Source organism: Monodon monoceros, unplaced genomic scaffold, assembly GCF_005190385.1.
Source record: "Monodon monoceros isolate NGI ecotype Baffin Bay Population unplaced genomic scaffold, NGI_Narwhal_1 Super_Scaffold_18, whole genome shotgun sequence".
Lineage (NCBI taxonomy): Eukaryota > Metazoa > Chordata > Mammalia > Artiodactyla > Monodontidae > Monodon > Monodon monoceros.
Genome location: NW_021703774.1, coordinates 155,784,793 through 155,809,875, shown reverse-complemented (window position 1 = coordinate 155,809,875; position 25,083 = coordinate 155,784,793). Strand labels below are relative to the sequence as shown.

At 43.1% G+C, this 25,083-nt stretch overlaps 1 protein-coding gene across 2 annotated transcripts in view; it reads left to right on the top strand.

Annotated features, from left to right (window-relative positions):
* KHDRBS1 (KH RNA binding domain containing, signal transduction associated 1) overlaps nucleotides 1-17,945 on the top strand; it is a 36,203-nt gene extending 18,258 nt beyond the window's left edge. Inside the window, exons 6-11 of one of the 2 annotated variants that reach the window (XM_029228418.1) lie at nucleotides 475-676; nucleotides 1,145-1,212; nucleotides 1,989-2,047; nucleotides 4,324-4,516; nucleotides 7,127-7,186; nucleotides 16,882-17,945. In XM_029228418.1, the coding sequence (XP_029084251.1) occupies nucleotides 475-676; nucleotides 1,145-1,212; nucleotides 1,989-2,047; nucleotides 4,324-4,421 (427 nt within the window). In that variant the 3' untranslated portion in view covers nucleotides 4,422-4,516; nucleotides 7,127-7,186; nucleotides 16,882-17,945. Of the gene's footprint in view, nucleotides 1-474; nucleotides 677-1,144; nucleotides 1,213-1,988; nucleotides 2,048-4,323; nucleotides 5,669-7,126; nucleotides 7,187-16,881 lie in introns of those variants that run through there. The other variant, XM_029228417.1, reaches the window with a different exon arrangement.
* Nucleotides 17,946-25,083: the final 7,138 nt, after the last annotated feature.

Below are 25,083 nucleotides of genomic sequence, written 5' to 3'. Positions count from 1 at the left end.
TTTAGGACTTCAGGGCTAAAGCTTTTTTAACTTTTGGACAGTTTTAGCATTCTTAAATGGTCTTTGACTTTAGAATTTTACCTTTGCTGATTGACCTTTATGGACTGTTCAGACTCTCCAAGGCAGACGCGCCACTAATGAGACATTAACAGGTCCACCATGGGACCTGGGGAGCCTTACAGTATGGGTCCTTTACCCACCTACACATTCCTCTGTGTTGTTTTGTTTTGGCTGCGCTGAGTGGCTTGTGGGATCTTAGTTCCCTGACCAGGGATTGAACCCTTGCCACGGCAGTGAAATCGCCAAGTACTAACCACTGGACCACCAGGGAACTCCCCATTCCTCTGTGTTTTGATAATAGTCTATTTAAGGCATTGTAAAATCTATCTAGCTCCAGAATTTGCAAACAAATCTGAACATGAAAGTAGCCTATTTATAAAAATCTCCATTTAAAATAAACTTTCTTTTTTGCAGGGGCCGAGGTGTTGGACCACCTCGGGGGGCTTTAGTGCGTGGTACACCAGTGAGAGGAGCCATCACCAGAGGTGCCACTGTGACTCGAGGAGTGCCACCCCCACCTACTGTGAGGGGTGCTCCAGCACCAAGAGCACGGACAGCAGGCATCCAGAGAATACCTTTGCCTCCACCACCTGCACCAGAAACTTATGAAGAATATGTAAGACATTCGGACAATGCCATTTCCTAATACCTAACAGGTTGCCAAAGGAAGTTGAATGACAGGACCTTGGCCCTTGATGTAGGTGGCAGGGACTGCCTGTAAGATTTGGAATCTGCCCTCTTCTCTTGCAGTGAGTGTTAAACTATGAGAAGAGTTTTCCATTTTTAAGCATGGTTTACTGTATGTATGTAGATTAAACAGGAAATAAGTTGTCCCTTGATGTTTAGTGTGTTACTAAAGGAACTCACACTACTACTGCTGATGATGTTGAAGTTCAAAAGAAACATGGTTTCTTTTTTTTTTCTTTAGTCCTTTCTTTTCTTGACTATTCCACAACAGGTGTTAACATTTTGGAGGGAAATTCCATGTTCTCTTAATCCAGAAGCCCGCCATACTCCCATGGGATATAATTACCTTACCTCCTTTCCGTGATTCTGACTTTCTATTTCATTTTATTTGTTCTAGGGATATGATGATACATATGCAGAACAGAGTTATGAAGGCTACGAAGGCTATTACAGCCAAAGCCAAGGGTGAGTCAGGCAGTAGAAGTGCTGTTTCATGTCCTCGGGATGGATAAGAGGGAGTTGGAGGAACTGAGAGATTTAGGCAGCACAAATCTAAGGAGCAGGGTGTCTCGTCTGCTTTTGACGTCTATAAGGCACACACTTGGATCTGCAAATTTGGATAACTGTGAATTTTAAATTATAGTGTAGAATCTGGGGTTAGCAGATGAAAAATTCCTGAGCTGTGACTACATGGAAACAAAGGGAAGAGGCCTTAAAATTATTTTGATTTATTATTAAAAAATGTCACAGCCACATTAAAGTTGCATAAAAGTTTAAAAGGATACTAGAATCCCACTGTTGTAAGTCAGGTTCTTTTCTGCTCTTTTTTTAAAAAACATTTTTAGTGTATGTGTATATATATATCTTAACTGTGATTGAAAAGGTCTCATAATTCTACAATGAGGACAGAACAGTTCTTTTCATGTTTCTTTAATCTCTTCCAGTTAGCCCTGTGAATACATGTGTATGTACACTGTGGTTAAGATTGAGCTTTTGGATTGAGCTTTTTCACTTTAAATTGTTGCTATTCGTTTTTCTTTGCTATGGTTGTCACAGTTTTTAAATGAGTACCTAGTGTGTACATGCTTTGGAAATATTTTGTGGTTTGGAGATGGGGTAAAATGAGCATCTTTTTTTTTTATACCCACAAAAAAATGACTGAAATATGGAAGTATTGGGGAGAAAGGTAAAACTGAAACATGGTTACTACATAGCTCTAACACTCTGTCTTTGGCTTTCAGGGACTCAGAATATTATGACTATGGACATGGGGAGGTTCAAGATTCTTATGAAGCATATGGTATGTATTTATTTCTGTGTTGGGACAAAATGTGCAAGTAAGTGCCCTGGATAATGCTGGTGACTGGATTATTGGGGGTCAGTCATGCATCTAAGGAGAAACCTCTAATAGAAGGCCAATATGTTGATAGATGTGGCAATAGGAGTCCTGCTCTTAAATTGTGTGGTGTGCGGTAGAAAGAAGGACTTACTGAAATGAGATAGGTGTGCTATTACTCTTGGACGGCTAAGCAGATGTCCTAAACTAGGACTCAGGTCTAGGTTGGCCTGGTTGGAGCAGCAGGCTTTTCAGCTGATGTTGATTCTTTTTGTACTTTAGGCTGGGAGATGGCTAGGCCTGGGTTATGTTGCTGGGCCTTTGCTGCTGATACCTAGGCCACGGCAGTGGATAATAAGAATTTAATCATATCCAATTCTTCTGCCCCACCTCATTTTTAAAAACAATTTTGGATCTCATCATGAAGAATCTCAGTGTAGAGGAAATGCTAGCTGAAAGAAACCTAAACGGCAAGAGCAGGTTGGGGGCAGGAATAGTGTCCATTAGATTAGAAACTGGGGGCTGAAGCCAATTCAGGGCAGTACTGGCACCAAGCTCCTTACTGTCTTGGAGACATCTCAGTTCAGTCCTATAATCCTAAGAGAGCTATATAGATGCTGGAATGGCAGCAGGACCAAACTGCCTTTCCTGAGGCTTGGTTGAAAACACATTGCTCAGGAGTATCCTCAAGAGCCAGTTATGGCCCTGTATTAATGGGTCCCAGAGGGAGTACCATGTGGCAGTAGATGCAGAGAGAGCAGCCTTTTAAATGTGAGGTGTTTCCGGCATACCCAAGGGGAGTCCAGAGACTTTGGCAAGCGGGTCAGCAGTTGACCGTTTAAGTTACTAGCTGACAGTCTCCCTTACCCCTAACTGAAAAGAGGGAGCCTCTTAGGGTTCCCACAGACAGACTCCTCAACTGCTCAGCACAGTATGTAGGAACCAGTCAGCTGCTTGCCCAGAGAAACAGTTTTTACCAGTTCTAGCTAAATGGTACTGGACAGTTGCCATCCGTAACACTGCACTGCTCTCTGCTCGTATGCCACTATTTAGAAGGGTGGTATGATTGCTCCAGGGTATTTCCCTTCATCGGTGAAGCAGCACAATGGGGCCTCTGTATGTGTTTGACTAAATTACATTTCTGTTTTGCTGGAGAAAAGACGGCACTGAAATAGGCAGGCTGCTCCTTGTTCTCCTGGTATGATGTTGCCACCGTTAATCTGTTCTGATTTCTGCCTTTATAAGCAGAGTTAGAAAAATAAACTGTCTTGTTGGTACCCAGAAGCTACTTGGAAAGTGATGGACATATCTATTTTACTAGAGGTATAAACAGGCTTAGATAGCATAGGGCTTTGTGCAACATCCATAAAGGAGTTTTAGACCTATATGATGGAAGCAGATGTTTGTGAATGCAAGGAGCTAGAGAAATAACAGGCCTGAGTAACATCTGGGGGTGAGTGGGAAGAATAAGCTTATAAACACAACTCATGTTCATAAGATATCAGCTCTAGTAAGTGATCATCTCTCCTATAGGCTTTTCCCTGTCACAAAGGAAAACCATTTGAGGATGTCAGTCATGTTGTCTGGCTTCTCTGGACTATTGGCACAAAAAAGTAGATAATAAATTCTCCTAATGAGTGCTGTTAACACATTTGATTGTACTTCCCACTGCCAGAACAGTGAACCAGCTCTGCTGGTGGAGGGCTCTTGAAACGTGGCCATTGCTTGCTCTTCCCAGGGAGCCAGAGGACATTTCTCCATGGGGAAATCAGACTTGCTGTTGCATAGGAAGGGAGCTACCTGCTGCTTCCAATCTGAAAGACTTCCAGAAATTGTCACCTTACCTGAGGCTCTGTGCCAAATTGCTTTGGAAACAGGAAAGAGCATTGCAGATCCACTGAGGTCGATTTCCTCATTTTCCCAAGCAAGGTTTTAGGTTTATTCAGGTTTGGGGGCTGGAGTATAGATTATGTTGCCTATGGACATCTTCTTTCCTGGACATCACTCCAAGTTCTTCCTGAACTGTTTCCTCTGTCTGTCCACTCAAAACTGTCCTACAGTTGGAAAATTGCCTAAGCTGCTCAGGAGGGCCAAGCAGAGTAAAAAAGTAAGGACCACCCAGGAGGTGGCAAGACATTGGAAGCAAAGCAGTGTTTTTGGTGACCAGGTGACCTACGCCTGCCCATATGGAAATGCCATTGGCACATGGGTTATAAACTGTTCTTGCTTTTTCCCCACAGGCCAAGATGACTGGAATGGGACCAGGCCGTCGCTGAAGGCCCCTCCAGCTAGGCCGGTGAAGGGAGCATACAGAGAGCACCCATATGGACGTTATTAAAAACAAACATGAGGGGAAAATATCAGTTATGAGCAAAGTTGTTACTGATTTCTTGTATCTCCCAGGATTCCTGTTGCTTTACCCACAACAGACAAGTAATTGTCTAAGTGTTTTTCTTCGTGGTCCCCTTCTTCTCCCCCACCTTACTCCATTCTTAACTCTGCATTCTGGCTTCTGTATGTAGTATTTTAAAATGAGTTAAAATAGATTTAGGAATATCGAATTAATTTTTTAAGTGTGTAGATGCTTTTTTTCTTTGTTGTTTAAATATAAACAGAAATGTACCTTTTCTAATAAAACAGAAGTTGAGTAAAAAAAAAAAACCACAAACCTGTTAGTTTCAAAAGTGACATTGCTTGCTTAAAGGTTCTGAAGTTAAGGCTTGTTAACTTTCTCTTAGTTTTGACTTGAGGCATCCCGTAAAGTTGTAGTTGCAGAATCCCAAACTAGGCTACATTTCAAAATTCAGGGCTGTTTAAGATTTAAAATCACAAACGTTAACGGCAGTAGGTGCCACCATGTAAAAGTGAGCTCAGACGTCTCTAAAAACGTTTCCTTTAAAAGCACATGGCGGTTGAATCTTAAGGTTAAATTTTAATATGAAAGATCCTCATGAATTAAATAGTTGATGCAATTTTTAACGTTAATTGACTTAAAAACAACAACAACAAAATTAGGTTCGTAAAACTGACTTTTTCATTATGTGGGTTTTGAAATCTAGCCCCAGACATACAGTGTTGAGAGATACTTAGTGGGAAGTAGGTTTCAAAGAGGTTGATATGGGGAGAGGGGCTGGCCACTTGAATTTGATGCAGAGCTTTTTAGTCACGAACAACCTTTCAGTAATAGTACTAATAATTAACATTTCAGTATTTAAAAAGGCAAAGTATTTTGTCCATCTGAGATTCTACACTCCATGAAAAGCTCACTTGGACACTGGGGCCAAAAGCTGATGATTTTCTTAAGTTGACGGTTGTCAATATTGAACTGTTACCAAGGTAGTTAGTCAAGTATGTCTCAACACTAGCATGATATAAAAAGGGACACTGCAGCTGAATGAAAAAGGAATCAAAATCCACTTTGTACATAAGTTAAAGTCCTAATTGGATTTGTACCGTCCTCCCATTTTGTTCTTGGAAGATTAAATGCTACATGTGTAAGTCTGCCTAAATAGGTAGCTTAAACTTATGTCAAAATGTCTGCAGCAGTTTGTCAATAAAGTTTAGTCCTTTTTTAATCAAAGTAAATGTGATGAATTGTCATTTTTTTGGGTGGACAATAAAATAGTTTTCTCTTTCAAATAAACTTAAATTAACTCTAAAGTTAATGGGCTTGTTAAAAGTTGGAGACATTCTTAAAAGTGGTGGGGGGGTATTTTATTTTAAGTTTACCAAAAAAAAGTTTATGAGTTGTTAAGTTTTAGTTTAAAAATAACCAAAGCTTTTTCACCCCCTGGAAGTTGTTGAAAGCAGTTTTATCCAATCCTTATCACAAGCTCTAATTTTTGGAGAGAAAAATCCAACTAAGTTGAAACTTGGATTGGTTTCCATACATAGGCCTCAGTACTTAAAGTGCCAGCCATCCTAGTTTGCACCTTCTGTAGAGCCTGTAGGTGGCCCTAAGAGTGACACCAAATAATCTCTGTGAACTTGGAGAGGGATAGCACTTGCCTTTAGATAATGACAATTCAGCAAACCCTGGGTGCCCTTATGGGTTTCCCTTCCAATCCCAGAAATGTTGTTAATAAATCAACTGGGCTGGGGCAGGATGTGATGTGGCATGATAGCCTGGCTCTGAACCTCCCTCCTGAGAGACCAAGAGAGGAAATGATGGAATTGGTTGACCCTGTTTCCACTCCTCTACATTAATTCTCAGGGTTCTCATGCCTTCCCTAAGGGAGCCACCTAAACTGCTCGGGGGTGAAAAATCCTCTTGTATGAAGTGCCAAGCTGCCTGCAGCAGTGCATGATGGACATTTTTTTTCTTTTTAAAACACACCAACAAAAAAATGTATTTGTAGATTGTGATAAAGTGTAAATAACTGAATTTTCAACCGTGGTTTGAAGTCAGCTTTCAGGGCATTATGTCTTGTTTTGATGAAAAGAGATCACTCTATACCCCCCTTTTTAAAGGAAAATTATCGCAAGAGAATCAGGATGTGTAAAGCTAACATGCATCGCAAAAAACCAAAGGTAACCTAAATGTCTGATTTTAATAGCACATATTTCTCTTTTACATAAACTGTGACAGCAACTTGCATAAACAATTCTTTAGCTGTTAATTTTAATGTTAAAACTTTGCAAAACTTGTTTAATAAAAATAGCTGTAAAAAGAAAAACCATATGCTGCCGCATAAATTAGCCATAACTCTTAATAATCCTGCCCATCACAAGTGAACTGTAATGTAACCTGGGCACAAAGTCTGACATCTTAAATGACACATTGTAAAATTTCAATGACTGTAGTTTAGACCTGCTGCTCCCCAAAGTAAAGCTTTCTGCTCAGCTATTTTAAAATGTACAAGGATGTGAGCCCCTATAGGTCCCCGTATTGATATTCACAATGAAATGTTAGTTAAAATTTCTTTAAAGTTGCATGTTTCTCTCCTGTAATGTGTAAACTGCATGCAGGATCTCTATCTTTTATTTTGTATGTCTTTAGAACTTCCTCTTTAAAAGACTTATCTCTTACTTCTCCATTTTCAGGTGATTGAAAACTCCTGAGGCATTTCTTGGAGTAGAATGGGTAGTGAAGACCCATGTCAGGTATGTTAAGGTGGCTTTCTATTAAGGATATTGGACTTTTATCGTAACTAAAACAGTTTTGCCAGGTGGTAGCCTGGGAGGTAATCAATGGGCAAATCTTGCTTGTATGTACTTTGTACCATATTTACAACCTGACCATGCTTTTACGTTGGTTTACAGTCCATATTGAATTTACTTGTAATGACCAGACTGTCAGCTTACATCTTTTGACTCGCACTCTATTTTGTCAATAACCTGACAAGGTGGTGTTTCATTTGGAGTTCATTGGTTATAAGCAACAAAGTGACTGGCTCATGTAAATGAAAGGGAATTTATTGGAAGGATATTAGGGGTCCGCAGATTTAACATGAAGGCTAGAAAATCTTGCTTGGGAACCAGAGTGGCTACAGCGAACTGGGACAGCAGTGGTAGACCACAGGAGTGGTTCTAAAGCTGGGATTAGCTCCTTGGACACTATTGCTGGAATAAGTACACTCTTAGCCATGTTTGGTTTCAAGGTTCAAGTTCTAGAGAGGCAAAGTGTCAGACTGGATTAGCTTGAGTCACATGCCCATACTTTACCAGTATGCAGTAAGAAAATAATTCCTCAAAAGGAAGTCAGGATGTGATTAGGAAAGAAATAGATACTGAGCAACCAAACGACAGTTATTCAGTAATAACCGTATTTTACAGAAGTAACTGAGACTTAATGAGGGTAAGTGACTTCCCAGGATTACATAATTAGTGTGGGTGGTAATCAAGCCCAAGTTTATGTGTTGCCAGAACCTAACATCTTACCTCTCATACTATACCACTTTTAATCTAAGGAAGGGGTATTTCTCACGCAGAAGAGACCCCTGGTTAGAGACATTGTGGTGTAGTAGAAAGGACATGGAACCTGAGAAACCTGGAGTTGAATCTATGAGCTATCTTTTGTTTGGTGACCTAAAACACATCACTTATTTCCACATCTGAGAAGGAAGACAGTGATAATGTACACTTCACAGTGGTTGGCAAACTGAAGGAGTTCAAATATATATAAGGCCAACCAATTCCGTGCCCTATACATAGTAAATATTAGTCTTCTTTCCCTAAAAAATTTTAACTCCCTGGTTGGGTAGTTGGGGGCTCTGACAACTGAGTGAGCCTTCCTATTGATTTTTTCTCTGCCCCTGAGTAAGTTGTTAGGGTTATGAGGGCACTGAGGAGAAAGGATCCAACTAGGGAGGCCAAAGATACTGTGTCCTTTGACAGTGAAATTTGCCTTCTTGGAGATCATTTCTTCCAAACCCACCTCTCAGCCAGGAGCCTCTGCGATACGGAGGCTTTAAGGAGGGCCATGTGTACTGAGCATGGTTCTGTGCATCCAGAAGTCCTAAGTTTGGTACTGGTCACATGAATGGTTAGAAAATTTTAGGGGAAAGTCCCTGAATGCAGAGAATTTAGTCTCAACTCTTCCTAAGGTAGTCTGAAGAGCAGAATTTTGGGGAAACGTCTTTCTTCATTTGGCCTGTAATTTGTGCTTGGAAAGGCAAGTTCCATTGTTGGCAGACCCAGGCCTGCCAGTGGTCTGCCTATTCTGGGTGTGCAGTTTCGGTCCCAGTGTTTTCTGTCACTACCTGTGAACTTTATTACATCTATAAGTTTTAGAGCCAGGGAAGACTGGGGACCTGTCCTGGCTGTGCCTCATCATAGCCCTTGTCTTTGTTTTAACAACCAGAAAAAAACCCTTACCCCCTGTCTCATTTCTTTCTTTCCTTTTTTTTTTTTTAAGCATAATGAACATCTTTTTTTTTTTTTTTTTTTTTTTTTTCCCCGCTGTGTCACACGACTTGCAGGATCCTAGCTCCCTGACCAGGGATTGAACCTGGGCCATGGCTGTGAAAGCACCTAGTCCCAACCACTGGACCACCAGGGAATTCCCTGTGTCATTTCTTTTTATGATTTGAATTTTATTTTAGTTATTATTTTTTTTATATAGCAGCTCTGTGTCTTATTTCTTTATCATTAAATGGAGTTGATAATAATAGCTAACATGTATCACTATGTGCATCATAATATCCTAAGCAGTTAATAAAAACTATCTCATTTGGTCCTCTCTACCTTTTTCTTTTTTAATTGAGATAAAATTCACATAACATAAAATTTACCATTGTAATCATTTTAAAATGCACAGTTCAGTGGTTATTAGCATATTCACAGTGCTGTTTGAGCATTATCACTATTTAATTCCAGAAAATTTCCATTACCCCAAAAGAATCTCATACGTGTTAGTAGTCACTCCCAATTCCCCTCTCTCCCACTAAGCTACTTTCTGTTTCTATGGATTTCCCTATTCTGGACATTTCATATAAATGGAATCATATGCACCTTTTGTGATTGGTTTCTTTGACTTTGCATAATGTTTTCAAGGTTCATGTATGTTATAGTACACATCAGTACTTCATATAGTGATAGGAAACAATATTACTTCCCAAAGCAGCCCATTTCATTTAAGACAGCTCCAAGTATTAGAAGTTTTCCCTCATTTTGAATGTCACTCTAGTAGCTTATACTGATTCTATTTTGGACTTCTGAAGGGATTCCTATCATGTATTTGAAGATCTTTTTTTTTTTTTGATTTTTGGCTGCATTGGGTCTTTGTTGCTGCGTGCGGGCTTTCTCTAGTTGCGGCCAGAGGGGGCTACTCTTCGTTGCGGTGCGTGGGCTTCTCACTGCGGTGGCTTCTCTTGTGGAGCACAGGCTCTAGGCGCTCGGGCTTAAGTAGTTGTGGCGCAAGGGCTCAGTAGTTGTGGCTCGCGAGCTCTAGAGTGCAGGCTCAGTAGTTGTGGTGCACAGGCTTAGTTGCTCCACAGCATGTGGGATCTTCCCGGACCAGGGCTCAAACCCGTGTCCCCTGCATCAGCAGGCGGATTCTTAACCACTGCGCCACCAGGGAAGTCCCTGAAGATCATTTTCACTCATGTTTCTTTCCCAGCTCTAAAAGTTATTTGTTAGACTTGCTAGATCTGATTTTCAAGAAAAACTAGAAATTTGGATTTTATATACTGCCAGTTGTTTAATGTTTGCTTAGATTTGTGTCAGTCCCTGTAAAACATATGCTGCAAGCCAAATTCTGCCCATCACCTGCCAGTTGCAGCCGCTGGTTAGCTTCTATTAATACAGATTAAAAGGCATATTAGGATTATTGAGATATAATTCATATACCAAACTATTCACTCATTTAAAGTGTACAATTCGGGGGTTTTTAGTATATACAAGAGTTGTACAATCATCAACACAATCAATTTTAGAACGTCTTTCTCACCCCAGAAAAGAAATCCTGTGCCCATTAAGCCATTTCCCCACAATCAGCTTATCCTTTCTAGCTCTAAGCAACCATTAATCCATGTTCTGTCTCTATCACCTTGTCTATTCTGGACACTTCATAAAGTGGAATTATACAACATATAATCTTTAATGACTGGCTTCTTTCACTTAGCATAATGTTTTCAAGCCTCATACGTGTTGTAGCATGTTGTCAGCACTTCCTTTTATTGTCAAATACTATTTCATTATATGCATATACCACATTTTATTTATCCATTTACCACTTTTTGGCTAATATGAATAATTCTTCTATGAACATTCATGTACAGGTTTTTGTGTAGACATGTTTTCAATTTCTTGGATGTATACCTAGGAGAGGAATTGCTAGGTCATATGGTAACTCTTTGTTTAACTTTTTGAGGAACTGCCCATCTGTTTTTACAGAGACTACACCATTCCTACCAGCAATGTATGAGGTTTCTAATTTCTCCACATCCTTACCAACACTTGCTATTTTCTTTTTGTTTGTTACAGCTATCCTGCTGGGTGTGAATTGGTATCTCATTGTGGTTTTGATTTGCATTTCCCTAATGAATAATGTCATTGAGCATCTTTTCATGTACTTATCCACCATTTTGTTTATCTTCTTTAGAGAAATGTTTATTTAAATCTTCTGTCAATTTTTAAATTGGACGATTTGTCTTTTTATTATTGAATTGTAAGTTCATTATATAGTTGGATGATGGACTCTTATCATATATGAGATTTGCAAGTATTTTCTCCTATTCTGTGAGTTCTCTTTTTATTTTCTTTGAAACACAGAAGTTTTTCATTTTGATGAAGTCCAATTTATCTGTTATTTTCTTTCATTGCTTGTGCTTTTGATGTCATAGGTAAGAAGCCATTGTCTCATTCATGGTCCTGAAATTTTATACCTTTTTCCTTCCAAGAGTTTTATAGTTTTAATTCTTACATTTAGACCTATGATCCATTTTGCGTTAATTTTTTTAATTTTTTTAATTTTTTTTTTTTTTTTTTGCGGTATGCGGGCCTCTCACTGTTGTGGCCTCTCCCGTTACGGAGCACAGACGCTGGACACGCAGGCTCAGTGGCCATGGCTCACGGGCCCAGCCGCTCCGCGGCATGTGGGATCCTCCCAGACCGGGGCACGAACCCGTGTCCCCTGCATCAGCAGGCGGACTCTCAACCACTGCGCCACCAGGGAAGCCCGCATTTTGTGTTAATTTTTGTATATGGAATGAGGTGGGGGGGTTCATATCCGTTTGCATGTGGATATCCAGTTGTCTCAGCACCGTTTATTGAAAAAGACTGTTCTTTCCCCATTGAATGATCTTGGCATCCTGGCTGGAAATCAATTGACTATAGAGGTATAGATCTATTCCCCTTTGAAGTAGGTATTACTTAAAGTGATTAATACAATTTTTGGCATATAGTAGCTACTCAATAATAAATAATAGCTGACTGGACTATTTTGGCATCATCAAGAGCTAGCAAGTGGTGGGGCTGGGATTTGATCCCAGGTATGGGTGACCCCAAATCATGTCTGTAATACTGCAGGCTGCTAAAGTGGAAATGAGGCTGTTCTAGCTGCTATGCCTGGCCGTATGTAGTTCTCCAGAGGCTCAAAGGCTGAGGCCCTACATGCCCTTCCCCCACCATCAGCCTCCCTTGCTCCTCCCCCCATCTCCCTCCAGGGTTTCCAGGGTACTCTTATAGATGACACTTGCTGCTAAGGGAACTCTCCCCACCCTTCCTTACCTAGGGATATGACAGTATTCAGGTAGCCTTAGGGTTTGTCCACTCTTGCTTTCTCTCCCACCACTTCCCCCTCCTGTCCCAGGCTAGGAGTGTAGGTGAAGATGCATCAGCAGCTGCTAGGGCTTTCTGGCCACCAAGGATGAAGCAGACTCAGACTGTGTTTTCTTCAGGAACAGCAGCCTGAGAGTTAGGACCCATAAGGCTTCTTGCCTATACGTATGCAGAGTGCTCCCGAACCAAGTGAACTAGGGGGATAAAGGTAGTGATGGTGGATATTTTGCTCAGATATTCGAAGCTTAAATAATCCCTCCCTGGCCTCAAACCTCTGCGGCTGTATGTCACCCAAAGATCATTTGAGTTAGAATGCATAAGGCAGCACGTGGACTCCGTTTTTCTTGCTATGTTCTCGTGCTTTGTGTGAGCCTATACAGGCTGCTGTTAGCTGGCAGAGTTACTATTAAGTAGTCATTTTAATTTTCCCTCATTTTATTACTTTTCTGTCTATTCCCATTAATTGGTCTTGACCCCATTTTTTTAAAAGGAGAAAGTGATGTAGAGAAAATAGGCAGCTTTGCCTGGCTAAGGGAGAAGAAAATTTAATTTGCATGTCTACTGTGTCTCTGTTTTTGTAAATGAGGCAGCTGTTACTAGGAGAGGTGAAGTAAATTACCACAGTTGCATTGCAAGTTGTGGAGGAGGTCCACATCAGCATTTTTGTATACCAAAGCCCATTCTTTATGCTGAAAGCATGCTGCTTCTATAAGATGAACACCATATTTCATTGACACTGAGGCCATGTATTATAAGATGCATCATTAAATACTGCGAAGAAATAAAAAATACTGCCAGTTAAACTGACACAGTGGTTTGTTTTCATATAAGTGTAAGATGCGTCCTGATTTCAGAAATGTTAAAATCTGAATAAAGGTTACTTAGCTATTATTGCATTTTTGTCAATTCTAACATTCTTTACTGTGTACCATGCACTGTCTGCTCCACCTGTAAAGTAGCTATTATTTTCCCACTTTTACACAGTTTAACACATTTTTACATAGTGTAACTAGCTTTGGAACCTTAGATGGGTTATCCCCTCCAAGTCTCAGTTTCATCATCTATAAAATGGGAGGATAATATCATTTATTTTATAACATTGTTGTGAAGATTGGGTGAATTAATGCATGTAAAACATTCAACATGACATGTAATAAGCACCCAGTCAGTACATGTTAGCTATAAACAGAGGCTAGGAGAGTAAGTTACTGCCAATTTTGAAAAGCTAAATTTTAGTCAAGGGATTTGGACACTATTCTAAAGTTTAGGGAGCTATTTTAAGGCCTTAAGTAGGGGAGTGACTTGAACACACTCGTGTTTGCCCTTGTGCTGGTGAGTTGGGGAAGTAAGGGAAGCAGAAGGGAATCATCTTCCATAAAGTGCACCACTCCTTTGTGGGAGAGCAAAGGAGGTGTTCTCCCCTCCCCATGCCTGACTTCTGCTCCCTCTTACCTAAAAGCCATATGGTTCTTACCTTTTTCAGAAAGAATAACCTTCTCTCCTCTTAGATATTTGGGCTCTTTGAGGGTGGGGTGTTAGGCCTTCACCATATCTTGAGGGCATCATCCTGTATCCTATCCCTTTCACCCACCCTGTGAATTAGAGACCAAAACTCTGTGAGTCTCCACTGATGGAAACTTCCCTCTTAAGGAATTACTAAGCAAGGCTTTGCTTCACCACTTTTAAGTCTTAAATGAATGAAGTCTCTGCCTCCATTTTAAGCTCTTAATTCTGTGCTAACTCTCCGGGGAGTATCATATTGCAGCATCCCATGTAATTCTCACAACTCTGTGAAGTGAGGATTATCCTGGGAAACTGACATGCACAGGTTAGGATGACCACAGGGTCCAAGAACTAGAGTTCAGACCCTAGTCTTTCTGCTACTACTTAGCTGCCTCCTGGTCTTTCCTCTGTACCTACAGCGGCCACCAGAAGATCAGCTTACACTGAAAGTAGTTCCGGGCTTTGATATACAGGATGTGTGGTGCCCCTAGCTTGGTTTCCAGATTCCTCAAGTTAAAAGAAGTGGATCCTTCTTTGCCCTCCCTTTTTCTCTCTCTCTGGACCCTCGTGTACCTCCTGCTCTCTGGATTAATTGCCGTTGCATGTTTAAAGCTAGCAAGCATCTGACGAATGTTTAACAGCCTTGAGCAGACAGGCTGCATACAGTTGTCTGAGACAGCAGCTGCTGGGGGCAAGGGGAGGAAGCACAGTGCACTGCCTAACTGCGCAGTCTTTTGTTCCCTGGGAGCAAAGACCTATGGTGGGCACTGCACCCTAGTCCTATTGTGGCCTGATAGCTCCCCTGGGCTCCCAATGAGGCTGCATTCGAGCAGTAGACCAAACCCTCTTGTTTGAGGTAATGAGCAGATATGCTCACTGACCTCTAAAAATCAATTTTCTAACCCCCAGGCTGGAGGTCTTCTGCTCAATAGCCTGTTACGGCTCTGGGGCTGAGGATGTGTTCTCTTCCAGAGAACACTAGCTCTCTCTTCTAAAAGGAGGGAGCCTTGTATCTGAAAGGGATTTGAATTTCATAACCGTGCTGCTGGAGGTTAGCTTCTTGACATTCCTTGACTACAAATCCAGCAGCTTCTCAGCAGTAGGTGTACTTCTCCCTCCTAGCCTAAGCTGTGCTGGTTGTCTTTGGCTGCATCTCAGGCAGCAGTGGGCAGGTAGGAGTTCTCAGACAGGTACACAAGCTGTCACAGTGCTTCCCCCCACTAGACCAGGGAACTTTTTACTTCAAGGAGGCCTTGTCATTTCCAGGTCAGATTGGGAGAGGTTGTGGGGACTCCTGAAGAAAGACAGCGCGTTTGACATGTTTCCAGGCAGAGTGTGAGGTACAGCCAGGCTGGCAGCCCAGATTAATTACCAAAGTAGAACACATTGCTGGAAAATTGGGGACTGTTTACGTTCTTAATACTGCATTAAGATGCCTGGATTAGCTATTCTCTTGTCAACCTTGGGAGCCTACCTTGGCCCACCTCAGGATAGCCAGTCTCTTCACCAGGCACATAAGGAATTTGAGATGGAAGAGTTTGGGTTTAGATACAGAGCTAATTTTTCTCTGCTTTCCTCTGGCTCCTGCAGCCTTCGTGCTTCCTACTTACGGCCCAGCTTTAGGTATAAAATGGGGTGCTCCTCATCTCTCAGGCTCTCCAGGGTTGGAATGTAGGAAACAAGTTCTGCATCTGCCTTTGAGAAATAGAAATACCTTGTGCTCTGATATGATTCTTCATAAGCTTCTCTCCAGAGATCAGTATGAATGACCCCTTTCGTTCTTTTTTTTAAAAATACATTCATTATTATAAATTGGAACACCTACTGTGTGCTAGGCAATGGAGAGTCTGTGGCAAGTGAACAAGGTAAAATTGGTCCCTGACCTTGTGGAGCTTATAGTGTATTTGGGGACACAGACACTAAACATATTAATCTCATAAATAGCATAAATCATCTCAGTTATGATATATGCTGTGAAAGAAAGGAACAGGTGCTATGAGGGTATACAACAGGAGCTAACCTAGCTCTGGGGTTTTCCTTGAAGAAATGATGTTTAAGCTGACATCTAAAGGCAGAGTTAACTAAGCAGAGAGTTTGGGAGATGGTTTGGGGAAAGGGCATGAAAACACATTCTAGGCAAAGTGTAGGACTGAGGCAGGTTCAAGGTGAGGTGGAAATCTGGGCCTTATGCTATGGTCATCACTGAAGACCACTGAATTCCAGTAGTGAGGGGTGACACGATTAGATTTCTGCTTTTTAAACTTCACTTGCTGCTGAGTGGAGAATGGGTTATGGGGACCTATGAGGAAAGACATGAATGAGAAAACCTACACTGGAGAAATGAATGGATTCAAGAACTTCAGAGATAGAATGATTGATTAGATGTGGGAGAATAGGGATGTACCAGTGAGGGCTCTCAAGTTACTGGCTTGAAAAACTGGGGCATTTTTTTTTTAAGATGAAGAGCACAGCTACAGGCTTTGGCATAAGATTAGGGCTCTGACCTGTGCCCCAGGCTTAGGATGTGTCTCTCCTGTGGATAACGCCGAGAATTGGGGGCTAGGAAGAACCCCTCATAAGGCCAGAAGAGGTGGACCCCGGAGCCTAGGATTGAGGTACTAATAATAGCTACGAGAAGATTCCTGTTCCCCATTCCCTTTCTTCCAAAAGATTTAAAGCTCTTTGTTAATCATTATCTTTTTCACATCTCTGAGAGAGCAGAGATTATTTTCCCCTTTTTATAGCTGGAGGCCCCAAAGCTTGTATAGTTAAAGGCCCCAAAGGTCTAGTTGATTCTGCCCCAAATCACTCAGCTCAGGCATGGCCAAGGATGGGAGGTGGGAGGTGTGAGTCTCCATTTTCATTGCCTGACGGATAGCAAAAGGAGCTCATAGGCTGTGGACTTCTGTTTTCTACCCACCTGTGTACCTAAAAACCTTGTCCTGAATGCAGCAACGGGGGTTGTGCTGTGGGGTGGGGAGGTTGTGAGGGAGGCAGACCAGCCAAATGGGAAGCTGGGAAGCCCCCGATACGGCAACTTCATGCTTCTTAATTTTCTGCCTATGTCTTTGCAGCATCAGAGGACTCCCGGAAACCAGGAGAGCCGCCTGCTGTGTCAAGGCTGGCCTGAGGGCATTTGCTGAGCACAGAGAGACCCAGGAGAGGAGATCAACAGTCTTTTCCCACCCACCTCTTGATCTGTCTGATTTACCCACAGAAAGCCACCCAGAATCCTCTTAAGAGTCCCTAGGCCCAGAATGGAGTCCTTAGGGCTACAGGGGGCTGTGATGCTAACAGTTAAACCTGCTTAGGACTTTAAAGAATTGAAGGGGACTAACAGTATCCTCAGCATGGCCTCCTAGACGTGAATAAACTGGCAGCTCTTACTGTGTCATTCCCAGTTTGCCTGCTTCCCCTTAGTCTCCAGCAGCACTGGCTGGAACACCCTACCACCACCTGTATCCCACCCTGCCACACGTGTGTTGTGGATGCCAGCCTTGAACACTTGCAGAGAGCTCCCAGAGAGTGGCTGGCCACCAACTCTGTAACAGGCTGAGGAAAGTCAGGTTAGAAGGTTCGGGTACTTTAGGCAAGTTATTTAACCTCGGGGCCTGTTTTTCTCTTCATTTTTGATTACTAACGTCCAAAAATCTCCTGAAGGATAGAGTAGGGCTTTTCCCACTTCACTCTGGACTATATCCCTTCCCCAGCAAACATCTGGCACTGAGGAACTCAATAAAGGTTCAGTCAAGTGATGAATAGTCCCACTCCGGTAGCTTTTATCAGCTTTGGGAGAGAGCCAAAGGAGGTCCCCTGTATAGCTCCCACTGTCTATCCAGCTATATGGGGCTAGCCATTTGTCCTAACATTTTCTCTTAAAGGATTGGAAAGTCAGCCTTTCCTAGACTTCTGGTTTCCTGTGGCCAATGCCATAGGCTGGTTTTACACTGAGCACCCGGAGAGGTTAGGGACCTCTCTAATACTACACTCTTCCTTCAATGCCTTCTGGTTATTTATCCCAACAAGGGAACCAGGGGAAGGGCTGAGTTTGGAGAGACCTATCCAGGCTGCCTGAGGCATTCTAATGAGCTTTGGATTCTGTTCTTAGCAGTAAAGGGACCTTGAAATCAGTTGATTTACTTTGGGCAAGTTGTTTAACCTCTAAGCCCATTTTTATCTTCATTATTGATTAAAATATATAATAGCTGGGATTCCCTGGTGGCGCAGTGGTTGAGAGTCCGCCTGCCGATGCAGGGGACACGGGATCGTGCCCGGTCTGGGAAGATCCCACATGCCGCGGAGCAGCTGGGCCCGTGAGCCATGGCCGCTGAGCCTGCACGTCCGGAGTCTGTGCTCCGCAACGGGAGGGGCCACAGCAGTGAGGGGCCCGCGTACCCCCCCCCCAAAAAAACAAAAAATATATAATAGCTAATAATTTATTGAATGCTTAGTTGTACCAGGCACTATGTCAAGCATTTATATGTACTATTTGACTTAATCCTCCAATCCACTGTACTCATTTTACAGATGAGGAAACAGGCTCAAAGAGGATAAATAACTTGCCTAAGGTTAAAGAAAGGTGCTCAGACTCCATAGCCCCTGCTTTTGACCTGTTTGTACCTCTTAGAGCCACCAAGTACTTTTAAACAGTAAAGCATTGTGTTTGAGAGATTTATTTAGGGTGACAAGCGATCCAGGTTTTACATGACTGAGAAGATTCCTGGGATATTGAACTTCAGTCCTAAAACCAGGAAAGTCCCAGGCAAACTGAGATGAGTTTGTCAGTCTGTTTGCACTGAGACTCAGTCCAGAGTTGGCCATTGAGGCTTCATTTTCCCTGACTTCTTAGTCACCTACGCCTCATCTTGTGGCCAGTTTCTTTAGCATTTGAGGACCTGATTCAGTCCAGCAGACAGGAGAGGAATTTAGGACAGGGGGCAGTTAGGGAATCAGGTGGCGTCCTGGTCATGGAAAAATGGAGGTGCAGAACCTGGGTCACTATTTGAGAAGCCAGCGCTAGATTCTAGGCAGCCTTGCCTTCAACCCCCAGATGCAGGATACCTACTTGGGAGCCATGGAATTACAGGAAAGTCCACAAGGGCCAAAGCCAAACATCTAGATTCAAATCCTAGCTCCTCACTTATGTGTATTTTTCTGGGCCTGTTTACTCTGTAAAAGTAGGATAATCGTCCCAATCCACTGAATGGCATCTGAGAAGCAACTGAAATGTGTGTGAAATACTTCACACAGAGTCTATGCATAATACTGCTCAACACTTAGGTGTCCTTCCTCCTCTTTTCCGGCTTGTGTTTCTTACCCAGCCCTGTCACCTGTCGAGTCTATCACATACTCCCTCCTCCCATTACCACTTGCAGCCCTAGGGATTTTCCTTTGAGAGCCCTGACCTAGTGGGCCTGGCCCACCCACCCAGCTGCCCTGCATGTCAGTCACCTCGCCTGCAAGCGGAGAAGGGATGACATCAGCTTTTCCCCCTCCCCCATCCAAAGCCTCTGGACTGTTTTGAGCCATAAATATTTTAGCTGGGCCTTTCTCTGGCTGTTGCCGGGGTGATGGACTCTCAGGGGACTGGGGTGGGAGTGTGGAGGCGGGGCTTGGCAGCCTGGGGCCTAGAAGCAGAGCTGGCCCTTGAGGGGCGGGCTTGAAGTCTGGCCAAGAGCCAGCGCTTGCTGCAGCGATTCTGAAGGCTGTTGCTCTGTCTGCCTGCCTTCCCTTTCCTGGGCCCCTCAGAGCGGTTCTTACTGCTTTCCAGGCCCAGCTTTGCCCTCGAGTACCACTTGATCTTGGGTTAACTGCTAAATACCTCTGGGCCTTGATTTTAACATCTGTAACAGAAAAGTCCCTGTTTAAATCACTGTTAAGTGGGGAAGGTAAGGTAAAGGAGGTTTTGTAAAAATCCGATGAAACAAGTTTGGTTAGTAAGTCATGACTGGAGCAGCTAGGTCCCACAGCCCTTTCTGATAGACCTGCGTGCTGGGGTCCCAGGGCAATGTAGATGCCACTCTAAAGGCTGATGTGGCACTGCCTCCCATTCTCCCCGCCCCCCATTCCTCATGCTGTAGCCCCAGCTCCTTTTCTGAAGTTCCCAGGCCTGGCTAGACGACCTGGCCTGGCCCACGGTGTTCTAAGGAGTTTGGCCCTTATGAGTAGAGTTGATGAAAGCCTTTTTTGATTAAGATACAGAAACTCAGGCCCCCAAACTGGATCTGGCCCTCACTCTCTTCTACCCCACTCCCCGCCCACCTCCATCCTAGAGCTCTTCAATCTGAATAGCTGCTAAACTCTAGCTTGCAGCAGCATGCTCACTCCTCTCGTTGGGATGGGTCTAAGAAACAAAAGAGGGCCAGAGAGGGGGCGCCTGGATCCACTCCCTACCCCTACCATCGAGAAGCTCTGGATTGGGTCCAGAATTCCACATCCCCTGCCTAGCCCTGCCCACCAGTTTTCCTGTGGAGCTGGGAGCTGTGCTTCCTTTGTGTCGAGCTCCCTCTGGTGGCTTAGCTGTGCATTGCATGAAATAATACCTCAAGCGGGACTAAATTGCAGGCCGCCCTGAGAGATGGGATTGTTCTATACTAAGAAGAATCCTTGACCCCAACTCCTGATGACAGCCATTCCATTTCCTATATAGGATAACTCTGCCATATGTTTGCTTCTCTAGGTCATTAATCCTCACAACAATTCAACGACATGAGAATTACCCTAATTTTACAGATGAAACAGGATTAGAGAGGTGAAATCAAATCCAAACTCTTCACTGTATGTAGCCTGTAGTGTTCAAGATCCTCAACTGATAGGAACTTAACCTGTTTTTCCAGCCCCATATTCCATTCTCCCAAGCCAAAATGACTTACTCTTCTGGAACATAGCTTGCCTCTGGACCTTTGCTCATGCTGTTTTCTCTATCTTCATTGCCCCCCCCCCCCCCCCGTACGTTACATACCAAAATCCATACATTTTTGAAAAACTGAAGAAATGCAGCATTTTCTCAAGCTTGCATATATTATCTTTGTAATAACCAAATATTATAAGACATGGATGAGAACAAATGTCTGGATGAGAACAGGTGGGTGAGTGTCCCTGAGATGTGGAAGGTTGGATGGGGAGACTAACATGTACGTGGAAGTGAGAATTGCCCAGGAAATTAAAAGAACATGAAGACATCTGGGTTCTCTGGTACGTTCTTGTAGTGAAAATTCGATGTTGTAAGTATTCTTGCTGGCAAAAGAGCAAATCTCTGGGAAGCTGAGGCAGAGATTCAGGTGACATTTCTTCAAAAGTCACCGATCTTAAATTCACATTAGTTTTCTTGTTAATAATATATCCATGTTTTAATAACAATAACAGGTGATACTTAAATAGCACTTCCCAGGCACCGGGTACGTTCTAAGTACTTTACACAGACTAACTTAATCTTCACCATAATCTCATAAGATAGATACTAACACTACCCTCACTGTTATTTTTCAATTGAGGTATAGTTGGTTTACAATATTAGTTTCAGGTGTACAGCATAGTGGTTCGAAATTTTTATAGACTATACTCCATTTAAAGTTATTATAACTTTATATTGGCTATATTCCCCGTTCTGTACAATATATCCTTGTAGCTTATTTTATACATAGTACTTTGTACCTCTTCATCCCCTACCCTTACCTTGCCACTTTCCTCTACCCTCTCCCCACTGGTTACCACTAGCTTGTTCTCTACACCTGTGAGTTATACTATTCTCACTTTACACTGGGGAAACTAAGGCACAGAGAGGTTAAGTAATTTCCTAAGGTCGTGCACCTAGTAAGTGGTAAAGCCGGGATTTGATTCCATGTAAGTCTGGCTCAGAGAAGGTGCTCTGGATAACTACACTTTTAATATTGAAAATATTGCCTTACATTGCCATGAATAAAACTGACACTCCAGGAAGCAGTATTGTGTTTTATCCTGCGGTTTCAGGACCCCCGTTGTGTACCACCAGAGGTCTGCATAATCCAGGGTGAAAACTGATCAGACTTGCCAGCCTTGGCCCCAGAATAACAGGACCAAGGAAGAGATCCCAATTCCTGATATCCAGTGACACATGACTGGCCTACAGCCAGTGGCATTTCCTCAAAAACTCAAGGCTCCTGGAAGAGCCAATAGAGAGCAAGTTAATCAGGAAATGAAGACATACAGGAGGGAAGTGAGGGCTTCGAGGTCACAAAACAGCTGAGATGTGGGGCCACAGATCTAGAGGACAAGAACCTAACCAACATCCTGCCATCTTATGATTATTTTCCCAGGGAGCCTGTAGGAGGCAGATGTAAAAGGATTAAGGCCCTAGACGCTTCTGGTAGATACTGAGAAGTGTATATTGTTCTAGATTCTTGCAGTAGCAGTTGTCAGACACTAAACACAAACTGGCTTTTTGTTAACAGCAAAGTCCATAAAGGCTTCAGGTATAACTAGATCAAATGATGCCATCAAGAAAGTGTCTCCTGACTTCTTTTAAATACATTTATTTATTTATTTTTAGTTGTGTTGGGTCTTCGTTTCTGTGCGAGGGCTTTCTCTAGTTGCGGCGAGCGGGGGCCACTCTTCATGGCGGTGCACGGGCCTCTCACTATCGCGGCCTCTCTTGTTCCGGAGCACAGGTTCCAGATGCGCAGGCTCAGTAGTTGTGGCTCACGGGTCCAGTTGCTCCGCGGCATGTGGGATCTTCCCAGACCAGGGCTCGAACCTGTGTCCCCTGCATTGGCAGGCAGATTCTCAACCACTGCGCCACCAGGGAAGCCCCCTGACTTCTTGACTTTTCTGTGTTTCTTTCATTGTCAGCTAGTTCCCCCCAAAAGGTGGCAAGATAACCACCAAGAACTTCAAGTTTATATTTTATTTCCTTAGCCATCCCAGAGGGGGGAATATTTATTTCCCAGTAGTTCTAGCAAAGATCCCAGGATTGCATCTCATTTGGCCTAATTTGGGTCACTAACACACCTCCACCCTCACCCCAACCAGTCAGTGTAGCCTGATGTGGCAGGGATGGAATGGTTTGATTTGTCAGGCCAGGGTTATCTGCATACACTGAAACTGCAGAGTAAGGCAGCCGCACTAAACCACATGGCCTGAGAGAGTGGGAGGAAAGATAGATTCCCAAGGGAAAATTGGTATTCTTACCAGAAGAAAGAGGAATGGATGCTGGGCAGGTAAAATCAGTAGTCAACCTGTAGAAGGTGGGCAGGAGCCACAGGTCATGGGTTACATGCATAGTGGTCCATTTGAGTGGCCTTACCCTCTTAACCTGGGTTGTACAAATGCCCTCAAATCAATTCAGCAAACGTCTCCTGAGTATTTGCCATGTACAAGGTCCAGTACCTTCCATATAATAGATGCACAGCTAGACAGTCCCCTGCCACCAGCCCCAGTAAGGCAATTACCAGACTCAAGCTACTGCTTTCTCCCTGAGGAGTATAACAGGCAAACTCCTATTCGTCTCTCAGAAACCAGCTCTGATGTCCTCTCCCATGAAGCCTTCTCTTGACTACCTCCCCTGTCAGGGTTAGTCATCTTCCGTTCACCTCTGAACTTGGTACATACTGCTATTGTTATCACACTGTCATAATTTATTGATTCTCCTCTCTGTCTCCCACTGATGAGGGGCATCTCTGTATCCCCAGTGCCCAAGATATAATAGATGCTCAGAAATGTTTACTGACCTGAGTTAAAATGAGTTCCCAGGAATGTCCCAGCCTCAGTCTTCTATGGAATATTCCTAAAACCTTTTAGCTTCCCTTCCCAACTGGCCTTTTCAAGAGCCAGTTTGCCACTACCTCAATTCAACTGAACTAATCCTAGCTGAATGCCTATCTCGTGCCAGGTGGTGTTAGGCTTTGGGGATTCGGTAATTAACAAGATACACTTCAAATTCAGTACTCCAAAGAGGTCAGAAAGAGCTCTTCTAACCAGACTTTCCTTGGCTGGAAAAAGAAAAAGCAGGCTTTGTGATCTGCTTTGTGACCCAGTCATTCTCCCTCCCTGTGCCTCTTTTTCCCCAGAAAGGAAGGCCTGACTTGGTATAAAATCTATAATAGATGTATATGTGTTAAACTCCATATTTCCATTTGCCTAGGCTAAAAACCTCGGACTAATCCTGATCTTCTCTTTCTTCCACACACCTATCCAAATTTGTCAACAAATCTTGTTGACTTTACCTTCAAATCCAGACTCCAACCATGTCTCATCACCTCACCCAGTCTGGTACAAACTATTAATATCTCTTGCTAAGATCACTGCCATAGCATCCTGGTCTCCCTGATTCCACCCTTGTGCCACTACAGTCTATTCTCACAGGGCAGCTGGTGATTCTTTAAAAATGGAAGTTCAGGTGGCTTCCCTGGTGGTGCAGTGGTTAAGAATCCGCCTGCCAATGCAGGAGACACTGGTTTGAGCCCTGCACCGGGAAGTTCCCACATGCCACAGAGCAACAAAGCCTGTGCTCCACAACTACTAAGTCTGTGCGCCTAGAGCCTGTGCTCCGCGACAAGAGAAGCCACCGCAATGAGAAGCCCACACATGGCAATGGAGACCCAATGCAGCCAATAATTAATTAATTAATTTTTAAAATGGATGTACAAACCCTCCACTAGCTCCCACCTCATTCAGAGTAAAAGCCACAGGTCCATTCCTTCTCATGTCTGACTCTCATGTCTATTCCATTCCAAGCCACACTGGCCTCCTTGCTGTTTCTTAAACACACCAGGCATGCTTGTACCTGAGGGCCCTTCCAATGACTTTTCCCCTCTACCTGGACTGCCCCCTTTCTCCAGATATCTGCAGCACTGACTCACTCATTTCCTTCAAGTGTTTGTTCAAAAGTCACCTTCTCAATGAAGCCTATTGACTACCCTGTTTAAAATTGCAACCTCCCATCCCCCTTTCCTGTTTTCCTCCACAGTAATCATTCCCTTCTAACATACTGCAGAATTTACTAATTTTTTTTATCCATCTCCTCCCATTTAACTGTAAGCTCTGTGAGTATCTATTAATTAAATATCTACTAAATCATTTAATTAACTGACTTGTTGTCTATTATGTGCCAAAGACTGTGCTAAGTAACGGAGGTACCAGACGATTGAGACATCTTATAGGTCTTATGAGGGAAGAAATCATAACGGTTACTAGTAGCAGCTCATTTATCGAGTGCTTCCTCTGTGTTAAGTGCTTGCCATATATCATAATAGTAATGACAGCGAACATTAATTACAACAGACTCTGAAAAAAACAAAAAT